Source organism: Calliphora vicina, chromosome 2, assembly GCF_958450345.1.
Source record: "Calliphora vicina chromosome 2, idCalVici1.1, whole genome shotgun sequence".
NCBI classification, from domain to species: Eukaryota; Metazoa; Arthropoda; class Insecta; order Diptera; family Calliphoridae; genus Calliphora; species Calliphora vicina.
The window spans coordinates 136,309,806-136,323,415 of record NC_088781.1 but is presented as its reverse complement, the minus strand read 5'-3'; the positions used below and the strand labels follow the sequence as shown (position 1 = coordinate 136,323,415).

The 13,610-nt window shown below is 27.2% G+C and overlaps 1 protein-coding gene across 3 annotated transcripts; it reads right to left on the bottom strand.

The window, feature by feature from the left end:
• Window positions 1–1,248: 1,248 nt before the first annotated feature.
• LOC135950327 (uncharacterized) lies at window positions 1,249–2,521 on the bottom strand. 3 transcript variants are annotated; one of them, XM_065499868.1, is made up of 2 exons: window positions 2,154–2,521; window positions 1,249–2,101 (listed from the first exon to the last, which is right to left on the bottom strand). In XM_065499868.1, the coding sequence occupies exon 2, from the start codon at window positions 2,080–2,082 to the stop codon at window positions 1,516–1,518; it is 567 nt and encodes a 188-aa protein (XP_065355940.1). In that variant the 5' UTR covers window positions 2,083–2,101; window positions 2,154–2,521; the 3' UTR covers window positions 1,249–1,515. The 3 variants fall into 3 exon arrangements, with proteins under 3 accessions (XP_065355940.1, XP_065355941.1, XP_065355942.1); XM_065499869.1 differs by having other exon boundaries at window positions 1,249–2,074; XM_065499870.1 differs by having other exon boundaries at window positions 1,249–2,071.
• Window positions 2,522–13,610: the final 11,089 nt, after the last annotated feature.

Genomic DNA, 13,610 nt, shown 5'->3' with positions numbered 1-13,610 from the left:
ATCGACTAATGTTTTTCGAACCCAGCTACGGTCTACCCTGCGGGGATCCTATAATAATAATCGTATCAATTCAAGTATTTCAACGATCAAAGTATCCATCACACTTTGTAAATTAATCAAAATATGCAATTTTGTTAAATTATCAAAATTTCACTTCGAACTAATTTTCTTTAGAACCCCCTTTTTCGATTAATGTTTTTCGAATCAAACTACGCTATATCCTCCAGGGATCCTATTAATTTTAATCAGATTTATCTTACATACATACCCAAATGCTTCTAATATTATATTCTTGATATTCTAATTAATTTTTTTTTAAGATAAATTCTACGTATTTATATTCATAAAGTGCAGAAAATAATGTTTATTTTAAAATAGTTTATTTTTTTTTTAGTTTTTACTAAAAGTGCTGTTTAATTAATTTATTTTTCGTAAAATTACATGCATTATAAACATATAAAAAGCATATATATTGGTATGTATATTTTTCCAAAAAATATATTAACATATATATTTTTGGAAACAAAAAATTCCATACATTTTCTTAATACAAAAATATAAAATGCAAATAAATATGTTTTCTTCAAACTGTCCTTATTAAATATTTAATGCAAAAAAAACAACAACCAAAAACTAGCAGAGAGAGGTTGAAATTATTATAAAATCAAGGGAAATGCTTAAACTCAAATTTGAAATTTTTAATCGCGACCAATTTTCTTTAAGATTTAAATTTTTGGTTTAGAAATGCTATTATTACTCAGCCTTGAGACTAAAATGAACGAAAATGCCAAAACTAAAAATATTTACAATCTTCAAATTCCATTGTGATGAAAATCTATTGTTTTCGAAACGAAAGATTTCGATCGATTCTAACCAAATGTTATATTCACCCTTATCGTGGTTGGCTTAAACACGCCTACTACTGTTTGGTACTAGATTAAAGATAAAATGAAAACTGTTTCTTTAATCTAGTACTAAACTGTCGTAGGTGTATGACGTATACGCCAACCACGATAAGGGTGATCATTTTCAAGCTAAACAAAGCCTAGGTGACAAATAGTAAATAATTTAACAGAATTTAGGAAAAATTTGTGATAATTCGTAATAGTTTTCGTTTTCGAAATCATTATCCATTCATTTTAGTCTCAGATTTTTTTAGAGTTAATTCCAATGTTTATCAAATGAGGCTGAAATTTTGCGCAACTAAAAAATTTTAAATCTCATATATAATTAAAAAGAAAAATAAAATATTTACAAAGGTTTTATTCTATAAAAAACATAAATATTTCAGATATAAATAAGTAATAATAAAATTATATAAATAAGTACTAATTAATACAAAATATTGGAAAGAAGCATTACAAAAATGTTTCAAAAACTAAATTATAATAAAGGGAAATATTTAAATAATTTAATGCTAATTATAAAAATAAAACCTCTAAATCCCACAAGTAAAATAACACAGCTAACTCTTTTCAACCTCCGTTATCAGCTCTGCTTGCCCCCAGTAATTATTTAATACAAACTAGTTTTCTTCATAATGCGTAAAAATTCATCCTGATTCACTTCGCCATCATTGTCCAAATCCGCCTCATCAATCATTTCTCTAAGCTCCTCATCGGTTAAAGTTTCACCCAACTCTCGAGCCACACGTTTTAGATTCTTAAATGAAATTTTGCCCGTATCATCGTCATCAAACAAACGGAATGCTTTCAATATCTCCTCTTTTGTATCCTTTTCGGCCATTTTCATGGTCATCAAATGCAGGAAATCATTGTAGCTTATGCGGCCCGTGCCATCTTTATCGATCTCAGCGATCATACGTTTGATTTCTTCTTTTTTGGGTTCAAAACCCAAAGCCCGTATGGCCACCTTAAGCTCTTTGACTTCAATGAAACCCGTGCAATCCACATCAAATAGATCGAAGGCTTCTTTGATGTCCGCCTTTTGAGCATCGGATAATTCAAATTTCGGTCCAGATTTCTTGCGACCACCAGTCGTATTCACCGAGGCATTGGTGTTACGTTTGGCCGTGGCATTGGTATTCGTTGTAGCTGTACGCTCCATTGTACTACTGTCCATTTCAAATATACAAATGTCACTTGTAAATGTGTTTGAAAAGTGGTTTGTTTTGTAAAATATGTTAAGCTTACCTTTAGTTTTATTTGGTTTAAATAAATAATGTCTTTTAAGTGGTATCCTTGGTCACCGCTTATGTTTCGTAATTAGTTTTTTTCTTTTGTACTAATGTCCTTTTCTTGACATGTATAATAAATGTTAATGATTTTTCTCGTTTTCTGTTTTTTTTTTTATCAGCCAGCTGACAACTATTTCCGTGTTTCTATTGTTATTTTCGTTTTATTTGTGTGGGAAGTTTAAATTCAACCACCCCTAAATGTGTTGCTATATTATATTTTTATTTTATTATACCAATTAAACTAACAGGTTGCTACTATTTTTAGTATTTTGCCAGTTATCCTTTGCGAAAGGATTCTACTACTTTTCTACAGTTTGCTAAGCAGTGCTGTTAAACCAGAGATTTTCTAGTTGAATCTAGCGATTTAAAAAAATAGTTATAGAAAAAATGTTCGCATAATTGCAATGATTTTACCTATATGATAAAATAAAAAGAAATTAATCAACAAATTGTATGTGCAACGTATATGAATGCACATATTTCGAATATATTAAAAAAAGTAAGCAAGATTATTATTAACATATGGCGGATTTTGAAAACTAATAGCTAACAACACTGCACATGTGGTATATTTTATCAAATGCCAGACTATTAAAACAACAACTATAGCAAATAGTGGCAGCATTGTTTAACAGTAAACAAATATTAGTGCTACCATATTGTCTAACATAATATAACTGTTAAATTTAAAAATTAAAAGTAGAAAATAAATAAGTAATGCAAATTTCATAAACCACATTGGTATAAACACTAAAATATTCATATTAGGAGTTTGTTAAGGTATTTACAGGCGAAAATACTGTGTTTAAATACTTTTCAAATTTGAAATATTATTAAATCCATTCGGTTTGTCAAGTAATCAAATACATATCTTGTTTACACGCTATTCAAAATAATTAATTGGTACTGATATTTTTCTAAAAATTTTTGGTGTGAGTAATCACAGATTAAACTTATTTTATTTAAAATATTAGAGTTTTTTTATACTAAAATTCGATTTTCTTCCTATTTTTTAATACGACCAATATTTATCGACTTAGAGCTATTTTTATATTTACGTTGATTTTCATATAAAAAATAGATTTTTGGTTGAAAATATAAGTGATCACAGATGATTGTCCTTTTTCCATTTGGACCACTATTTACCGACTTATAGCCAATTTTAGGTTTCACTTGATTTTCGTATAAAAAATCGATTTTTGGTTGAAAATATATGTGATCACAGATGATCGTCCTTTTTCCATTTGGACCACTATTTACCTACTTATAGCCATTTTTAAGTTTAACTTGATTTTCATATAAAAAATCGATTTTTGGTTGAAAATATAAGTGATCACAGATGATCGTCCTTTTTTCATTTCGATCACTATTTACCTACTTATAGCCATTTTTAAGTTTAACTTGATTTTCATATAAAAAATCGATTTTTGATTGAAAATATAAGTGATCACAGATGATCGTCCTTTTTCCATTTGGACCACAATTTACCGACTTATAGCCGTTTGTAGGTTTCACTTGATTTTCATATAAAAAATCGATTTTTGGTTGAAAATAGAAGTGATCACAGATGATCGTCCTTTTTTCATTTCGATCACTATTTACCTACTTATAGCCATTTTTAAGTTTAACTTGATTTTCATATAAAAAATCGATTTTTGGTTGAAAATATAAGTGATCACAGATGATCGCCCTTTTTTCATTTGGATCACTATTTATCACCTACTTATAGCCATTTTTAAGTTTAACTTGATTTTCATATAAAAAATCGATTTTTGATTGAAAATATAAGTGATCACAGATGATCGTCCTTTTTCCATTTGGACCACAATTTACCGACTTATAGCCATTTTTATGTTTTACTTGATTTTCATATAAAAATCGATTTTTGGTTGAAAATATAACTGATCACAGATGATTGTCCTTTTTCCATTTGGACCACTATTTACCGACTTATAGCCAATTTTAGGTTTCACTTGATTTTCGTATAAAAAATCGATTTTTGGTGGAAAATAGAAGTGATCACAGATGATCGTCCTTTTTTCATTTGGACCACTATTTACCAACTTATAGCCATTTTTATGTTTTACTTGATTTTCATATAAAAATCGAATTTTGGTTGAAAATATAAGTGATCACAGATAATCGTCCTTTTTTTTATTTGGACCACAATTTACCGACTTATAGCCATTTTTATGTTTTTCTTGATTTTCGTATAAAAAATCGATTTTTGGTTGAAAATATTAGTGATCACAGATGATCGTCCTTTTTCCATTTGGACCACTATTTACAGACTTATAGCCATTTTTAGGTTTTACTTGATTTTCATATAAAAATGGATTTTTGGTTGAAAATATAAGTGATCACAGATGATCGTCCTTTTTTCATTTGGACCACTATTTACATATTTATAGCCATTTTTATGTTTTACTTGATTTTCATATAAAAATCGATTTTTGGTTGAAAATAGAATTGATCACATATGATCGTCCTTTTTCCATTTGGATCACTATTTACCGACTTATACCCATTTTTATGTTTCACTTGATTTTCATATAAAAATCGATTTTTGGTTGAAAATAGAAGTGATCACAGATGATCGTCCTTTTTCCATTTGGAGCACTATTTACAGACTTATAGCCATTTTTATGTTTTACTTGATTTTCATATAAAAATAAATTTTTGGTTGAAAATATAAGTGATCACAGATGATCATTCTTTTTTCATTTGGACCACTATTTACCAACTTACAGCCATTTTTATGTTTTACTTGATTTTCATATAAAAATCGATTTTTGGTTGAAAATATAAGTGATCACAGATGATCGTCCTTTTTTCATTTGGACCACTATTTACAGATTTACAGATTTATAGCCATTTTTATGTTTTACTTGATTTTCATATAAAAATCGATTTTTGGTTGAAAATAGAAGTGATCACAGATGATCGTCCTTTTTCCATTTGGAGCACTATTTACAGACTTATAGCCATTTTTATGTTTTACTTGATTTTCATATAAAAATAAATTTTTGGTTGATCACAGATGATCGTTCTTTTTTCATTTGGACCACTATTTACCAACTTACAGCCATTTTTATGTTTTACTTGATTTTCATATAAAAATCGATTTTTGGTTGAAAATAGAAGTGATCACAGATGATCGTCCTTTTTTCATTTGGACCACAATTTACCGACTTATAGCCATTTTTATGTTTTTCTTGATTTTCGTATAAAAAATCGATTTTTGGTTGAAAATATTAGTGATCACAGATGATCGTCCTTTTTCCATTTGGACCACTATTTACAGACTTATAGCCATTTTTATGTTTTACTTGATTTTCATATAAAAATCGATTTTTGGTTGAAAGTATAAGTGATCACAGATGATCGTCCTTTTTTCATTTGGAGCACTATTTACCGACTTATAGCCATTTTTAGGTTTTACTTGATTTTCATATAAAAAATCGATTTTTGGTTGAAAATATAAGTGATCAGAGATGATCGTTCTTTTTCCATTTGGACCACTGTTTACCGACTTATAGCCATTTTTATGTTTTACTTGATTTTCATATAAAAAATCGATTTTTGGTGGAAAATATAAGTGATCACAGATGATCGTCCTTTTTTCATTTGGATCAATATTTACCTGCTTATAGCCATTTTTGAGTTTTACTTGATTTTCATATAAAAAATCGATTTTTGGATGAAAATATAAGTGATCACAGATGATTGTCCTTTTTTCATTTGGACCACTATTTACCGAGTTACGGCCATTTTTATGTTTTACTTGATTTTCATATAAAAAATCGATTTTTGGTTGAAAATATAAGTGATCAGAGATGATCGTCTTTTTTTCATTTGGACCACTATTTACCAATTTATAGCCACTTTTATGTTTTACTTGATTTTCTTATAAAAAATCGATTTTTGGTTGAAACTATAAGTAATCACAGATGATCGTCCTTTTTTCATTTGGACCACTATTTACCGAGTTACAGCCATTTTTATGTTTTACTTGATTTTCATATAAAAAAACGATTTTTGGATGAAAATATAAGTGATCACAGATGATCGTCCTTTTTTCATTTGGACCACTATTTACCGAGTTACAGCCATTTTTATGTTTTACTTGATTTTCATATAAAAAATCGATTTTTGGTTGAAAATATAAGTGATCAGAGATGATCGTCTTTTTTTCATTTGGACCACTATTTACCAATTTATAGCCATTTTTAAGTTTTACTTGATTTTCATATAAAAATAAACTTTTGGTTGAAAATATAAGTGATCACAGATGATCGTCCTTTTTCCATTTGGACCACTATTTACCAACATATAGCCATTTTTAAGTTTAACTTGATTTTCATATAAAAAATCGATTTTTGGTTGAAAATATAAGTGATCACAGATGATCGTCCTTTTTTAATTTGGATCACTATTTACCTACTTATAGCCATTTTTATGTTTTACTTGATTTTCATATAAAAAAACGATTTTTGGATGAAAATATAAGTGAGCACAGATGATCGTCCTTTTTTCATTTGGACCACTATTTACCGAGTTATAGCCATTTTTATGTTTTACTTGATTTTCATATAAAAAATCGATTTTTGGTTGAAAATATAAGTGATCACAGATGATCGTCCTTTTTCCATTTGGACCACTATTTACTAACTTATAGCCATTTTTAGGTTTTACTTGATTTTCATATAAAAAATCGATTTTTGGTTGAAAATATAAGTGATCACAGATGATCGTCCTTTTTTAATTTGGATCACTATTTACCTACTTATAGCCATTTTTATGTTTTACTTGATTTTCATATAAAAAAACGATTTTTGGATGAAAATATAAGTGAGCACAGATGATCGTCCTTTTTTCATTTGGACCACTATTTACCGAGTTACAGCCATTTTTATGTTTTACTTGATTTTCTTATAAAAAAATCGATTTTTGGTTGAAACTATAAGTGATCACAGATGATCGTCCTTTTTCGATTTGGACCACTATTTACCGACTTATAGCCATTTTTAGGTTTCACTTGATTTTCATATAAAAATCGATTTTTGATTGTAAATATAAGTGATCACAGATGATCGTCCTTTTTCCATTTGGACCACTATTTACCTACTTATAGCCATTTTTAGGTTTCACTTGATTTTCGTATAAAAAATCGATTTTTGGTTGAAAGTATAAGTGATCACAGATGATCGTCCTTTTTCCATTTGGACCACAATTTACCGACTTATAGCCATTTTTAGGTTTTTCTTGATTTTCATATAAAAATAAATTTTTGGTTGAAAGTATAAGTGATCACAGATGATCGTCCTTTTTTCATTTGGACCACAATTTACCGACTTATAGCAATTTTTAGGTTTTACATGATTTTCATATAAAAAATAGATTTTTGGTTGAAAATATGAGTGATCACAGATGATCGTCCTTTTTTCATTTGGACAACTATTTACCAACTTACAGCCATTTTTATGTTTCACTTGATTTTCATATAAAAAGCGATTTTTGGTTGAAAATATAAGTGATCACAGATGATCGTCCTTTTTTCATTTGGACCACTATTTACCGAGTTATAGCCATTTTTAGGCTTTACTTAATTTTCATATAAAAATCGATTTTTGGTTGAAAATATAAATGATCACAGATGATCGTCCTTTTTCCATTTGGACCACTATTTATCGACTTATAGCCATTTTTAAGTTTTCTCTTGATTTTCATATAAAAATCGATTTTTGGTTGATAATGTAAGTGATCACAGATGATCGTCCTTTTTCCATTTGGACAACTATTTACCAACTTACAGCCATTTTTATGTTTCACTTGATTTTCATATAAAAATCGATTTTTGGTTGAAAATATAAATGATCACAGATGATCGTCCTTTTTCCATTTGGACCACTATTTATCGACTTATAGCCATTTGTAGGTTTCACTTGATTTTCATATAAAAATCGATTTTTGGTTGAAAATATAAGTGATCACAGATGATCGTCCTTTTTCCATTTGGACCACTATTTACCGACTTATAGCCATTTGTAGGTTTCACTTGATTTTCATATAAAAATCGATTTTTGGTTGAAAATATAAGTGATCACAGATGATCGTCCTTTTTCCACTTGGACCACTATTTACAGAATTATAGCCATTTTTAGGTTTTACTTGATTTTCATATAAAAATAAACTTTTGGTTGAAAATATAAGTGATCACAGATGATCGTTCTTTTTCCATTTGGACCACTATTTACAGTCTTATAGCCATTTTTAGGTTTTACTTGATTTTCATATAAAAATAAACTTTTGGTTGAAAATATAAGTGATCACAGATGATCGTCCTTTTTTCATTTGGACAACTATTTACCAACTTACAGCCATTTTTATGTTTTACTTGATTTTCATATAAAAATTGATTTTTGGTTGAAAATATAAGTGATCACAGATGATCGTCCTTTTTTCATTTGGACCACTATTTACCAACTTATACCCATTTTTAAGTTTAACTTGATTTTCATATAAAAAATCGATTTTTGTTTGAAAATATAAGTGATCACAGATGATCGTCCTTTTTCCATTTGGAACACTATTTACCAAGTTATAGCCATTTTTAAGTTTTACTTGATTTTCATATAAAAAAGCGATTTTTGGTTGAAAATATAAGTGATCACAGATGATCGTCCTTTTTCCATTTGGACCTCTATTTACCGACTTATAGCCATTTTTATGTTTTAGTTGATTTTCATATAAAAAATCGATTTTTGGTTGAAAATATAAGTGATCACAGATGATCGTCCTTTTTTCATTTGGACAACTATTTACCGAGTTACAGCCATTTTTAAGTTTTACTTGATTTTCATATAAAAAATCGAGTTTTGGTTGAAAATATAAGTGATCACAGATGATCGTCCTTTTTTTAATTGCACATTGATCATAGAAGTTCGTCCTTTTACCATTTGGACCACTATTTAACGACTTATAGCCATTTTTAGGTTTTACTTGATTTTCGAATAAAAAATCGATTTTGATTGAAAATATAAGTGATCACAGATGATCGTCCTTTTTTTAATTGGACCACTATTTACCGACGTATAGCCATTTTTAAGTTTTACTTGATTTTCATATAAAAAATCGATTTTTTGTTGCAAATATTAGTGATCACAAATGATCATCCTTTTTCCATTTGGACCACTATTTAACAACTTATAGCCATTTTTAGGTTTTTCTTGATTTTCATATAAAAATCGATTTTTGGTTGAAAATATAAGTGATCAAAAATGGTCGTCCTTTTTCCATTTGGACCACTATTTATCGACTTATAGACGTTTTTATATAAAAATCGATTTTTGGTTGAAAATAGCAGTGATCATAGATGATCGTCCTTTTTTCATTTGGATCACTATTTACCAACTTATAGCCATTTTTATTATTTACCAATTTATAGCCACTTTTATGTTTTACTTGATTTTCATATAAAAATCGATTTTTGGTTGAAAATATAAGTGATCACAGATGATCGTCCTTTTTTCATTTGGACCAATATTTACTGAATTATAGCCGTTTTTAAGTTTAACTTGATTTTCATATAAAAAATCGATTTTTGGTACTTGATTTTCATATAAAAAATAAATTTTTGGTTGAAAATATAAGTGATCACAGATGATCGTCCTTTTTCCATTTGGACCACTATTTACCGACTTATAGCCATTTTTAAGTTTAACTTGATTTTCATATAAAAATCGATTTTTGGTTGAAAATAGAAGTGATCACAGATGATCGTCCTTTTTTCATTTGGACCACTATTTACCGAGTTATAGCCATTTTTAGGTTTTAGTTGATTTTCATAGAAAAAATCGATTTTTGGTTGAAAATATAAGTGATCACAGATGATCGTCCTTTTTTCATTTGGATCACTTTTATGTTTTACTTGATTTTAATATATAAAAAATCGATTTTTGATTGAAAATAGAAATGATCACAGATGATCGTCCTTTTTCCATTTGGACCACTATTTACCGACTTATAGCCATTTTTAAGTTTAACTTGATTTTCATATAAAAATCGATTTTTGGTTGAAAATAGAAGTGATCACAGATGATCGTGCTTTTTTCATTTGGACCACTATTTACCGAGTTATAGCCATTTTTAGGTTTTACTTGATTTTCATAGAAAAAATCGATTTTTGGTTGAAAATATAAGTGATCACAGATGATCATCCTTTTTCCATTTGGACCACTATTTACCGACTTATAGCCATTTTAAGGTTTAACTTGATTTTCTTATAAATAATCGATTTTTGGTTGAAAATATAAGTGATCACAGATTATCGTGCTTTTAAGATATTTAAGTTTTTTTACTAATTTTTTTATACGATTAGTTGTATATAACATGAATGAGTTATTTTCCTTAAAAACTCAGTATTTATAAAATTATGAACCATTTAAAATATTTGAAAAATGATTTTTGTTATAAAATATGAGTGATCACAGTAAAATAACTTTATATTATTTTAGTTATCTTACTCTTTACCTTGAAAAGATCGTTGTTTGGTGAAAAGTATTTAAGATTTTTGCTTAAATATCAAAAATTTGTGGAAAATTTAAAGTGTTTTTCAAGTCCATTGACCTTTGTATTGGTCACTGCGAAAAATTGATTTTAATTTGCTTTTAGTATTATTCTATGCTCAAGAAAGTGTTTATATAAGAATTTAAATTTGTTTTTCACAATTTCTGTTACTTCCTCATCTCAGCTTAAAAACCATAAAAATTATATTCATGCAGATGACAAGTGGCAATTAAATTATAACGGTAAAAGTATAATCAAAACAAAACAAAATGATAAGTAAACAAATAAAAATAAATAAAAACAAAAACAAAAACATGAAGACAATTTTATGGTATAGAATACTAAAGGAAGGGTTTATAACAGAAACCATTTAAATGTGAACGACACCTTCTTTATACTCCTGGTCATCTTCTGGATTTGATGCAAGTCTTTTGAATAGCAGTTAATTGGCAATTTTAAGTTGGTGCTAAACCACATTTTGCAATGTTTGGTTATATAGAACTCGTTTTAAAGGATGATGCTCCACAAACAAAAAAAACAAGCCCCCAAACCAAACTTCATCAAATAGAGATTCAAATCTAAATGTTTTGCTTTTCATTTCAGCCAGAATTTGTTAATCTTGTTGGCTTTAAGTATTTTTTTATGCAAATTTTGTGTGTGTGTGCTTTTTACATGCTTTCCAACTGTCATTCTCTCTTTTTTTATTTCGCTTTTTATTAAAATGATTTTAAAGTTCTTGACTTTTTTTTTGTGAATTTAAATAAATTTTTTTTTTATTTTCTTTATAACGCGTTTGTATTTCTTTCAGTCATTTATGAAACGTGACTTCTTCGGGGTTTTGTGTATAAATAGGTGCGTTCTGGCCACCATTATAAACAGTTTTATTCTTACGCGCGTTTAACGCGGTTGTTTGGCTGGATAACGTTTTTGAATTTGAAAGAAACAAAAGTGAATAGTGAAAAAAAGATTTTAATATAAAAAAAGAAACATTTGATTTCTATTTGTGGCTTAGCAAAGAAGTAAGAGAAAAAGTGTTAAAGTGTTTTTTAAGAAACAAAAAAAAAAAATAATGAAAATTAAATTGAAATTTCAATTTAATGTGTGTCACTAGAATCCTCTATTTCAAAACACAGACGTGTTTAGAATATTGAACAAACTTTTAATCGTATCTAGTGAATTTTCTTTAAAAAAAATATTCTTCTTTCAGACAGTCTTTGTCTCTTGAATCTTTTGTTTTGTTTACCAGTGTTTTTATCAAGTCTTTTGTTCTTAAATTCCTGTTTAATTTTTTATTGTTTCATCCAAATTTATTTTGACTTTATGGTTTTCCACTGGAGATTTAATTAATAATTTGTTAAACATTTTTTTGATTTCTTTATAATTCAGTTGCTTTAATTAATTTAACTCTAATTGGAGTGTAATTTATTGGTGTGTTGTGTGTCGTTATTTTTATTTGTGAAATTCATAAAGATGAAATTTTTATGGGCTCAACAAAAAATGTAACAAATGTTTTGTTGAAAATATTACCTGCTGTGGTAATAAATAAAACAGTAATTGAAAATTGTTGTAAGAAATTAACAAAACAAGTGATTTAAAGATTTTTTTTAAATAAAATTTGTGTAAGAAATTATTTAATTTCAACATTTCTCTAGAAAAAGTATATTTTTTTATGAAAATTATAAGTGATCGCGCATGATATTTTAATAAAAAATTAGAAATGATCACAGTTTTCTTATATTTTTCTATTAAAATCCCGATTAATGATGATCGTTCTTTGTCGATTGGATCATTATTAAAGAAACCACAGCCATTTTATATTTTTCTATGCAAAAATAGATTATTAATGAAAAGACAAAGTGATCACAGATCTTGATCATTTAAAAAACTGCATCACGTTTAAGTTTTCTTGAAATTTTCTATTAAAATCCCGATTTATGATAAACAATTATAAAATAAGAGTGATCGCAGATGATCGTGCATTTCTCGAAAGAAACAATGGCTATTTCCAGTATTCTTATTAATATTTTTTCTATTAAAAAATTATGAAAAATATAACACAGAAAAAAGAAATCCATAATTGGAATGAATTTTGTAATAAATATTATTAATCGAACATGACTTTTTTTTCCCAAACTTTTTTCATTCCGAATAAGAACATGTTCATAAATATTATAAAATTGTACATGACGGAAATTTTTGTTTTTTTTACGTAAATTGCAATATAATTGTATTATACAATGAATTAGTGCAAAAATATTTGCATAATAGCCATATATATTGGCCAATATTTTAAGACAAATAAAGAATATCTGAAACTTAAAAATTATCATTTAACTTAATAAAACATCCATAAACATAAGAGCATTTCATCCTCTTAAATCAATTTAATAATTTTTGCGCATATTGTCTCATTTTGTAGCTGAAAATCATAAAAAAAACTAAAAATTTTCCATGAAAAATTTCAAACATTTTTGAACAACATAAAAATATAAATGAAATTGAAATTATATTTTTCAAGCCTTCTAGATTTTATTTCAAAACATAAAATATGAAAAAAATCATACTATTTAAGAAATTATTTATAAATGTTATGAATTAAAATCAATGAAATCGAATCATAATATTTATATTGAAACTTTTTTCTGTGAAGGGATCACTGATCGTATATGATCATATTTTTTTGATTTTTTTTATGAAAAATCGAAAGGATCACAGATCTCAATCATTAAAAAACTTAACGGTTTTTAGTTTTTTTTTAAATTTCTATTAAAATTCTTATTAAAAAACTAATTATTATTTAAAACTATGAAACATCTAAGTGATCACAGGTTGTATTCTTGTTTAA

Coding starts and splice junctions, on each gene's coding strand:
- LOC135950327 (XM_065499868.1), bottom strand. CDS start 2,082: ATGGACAGTAGTACAATGGAGCGTACAGCTACAACGAATACCAATGCC.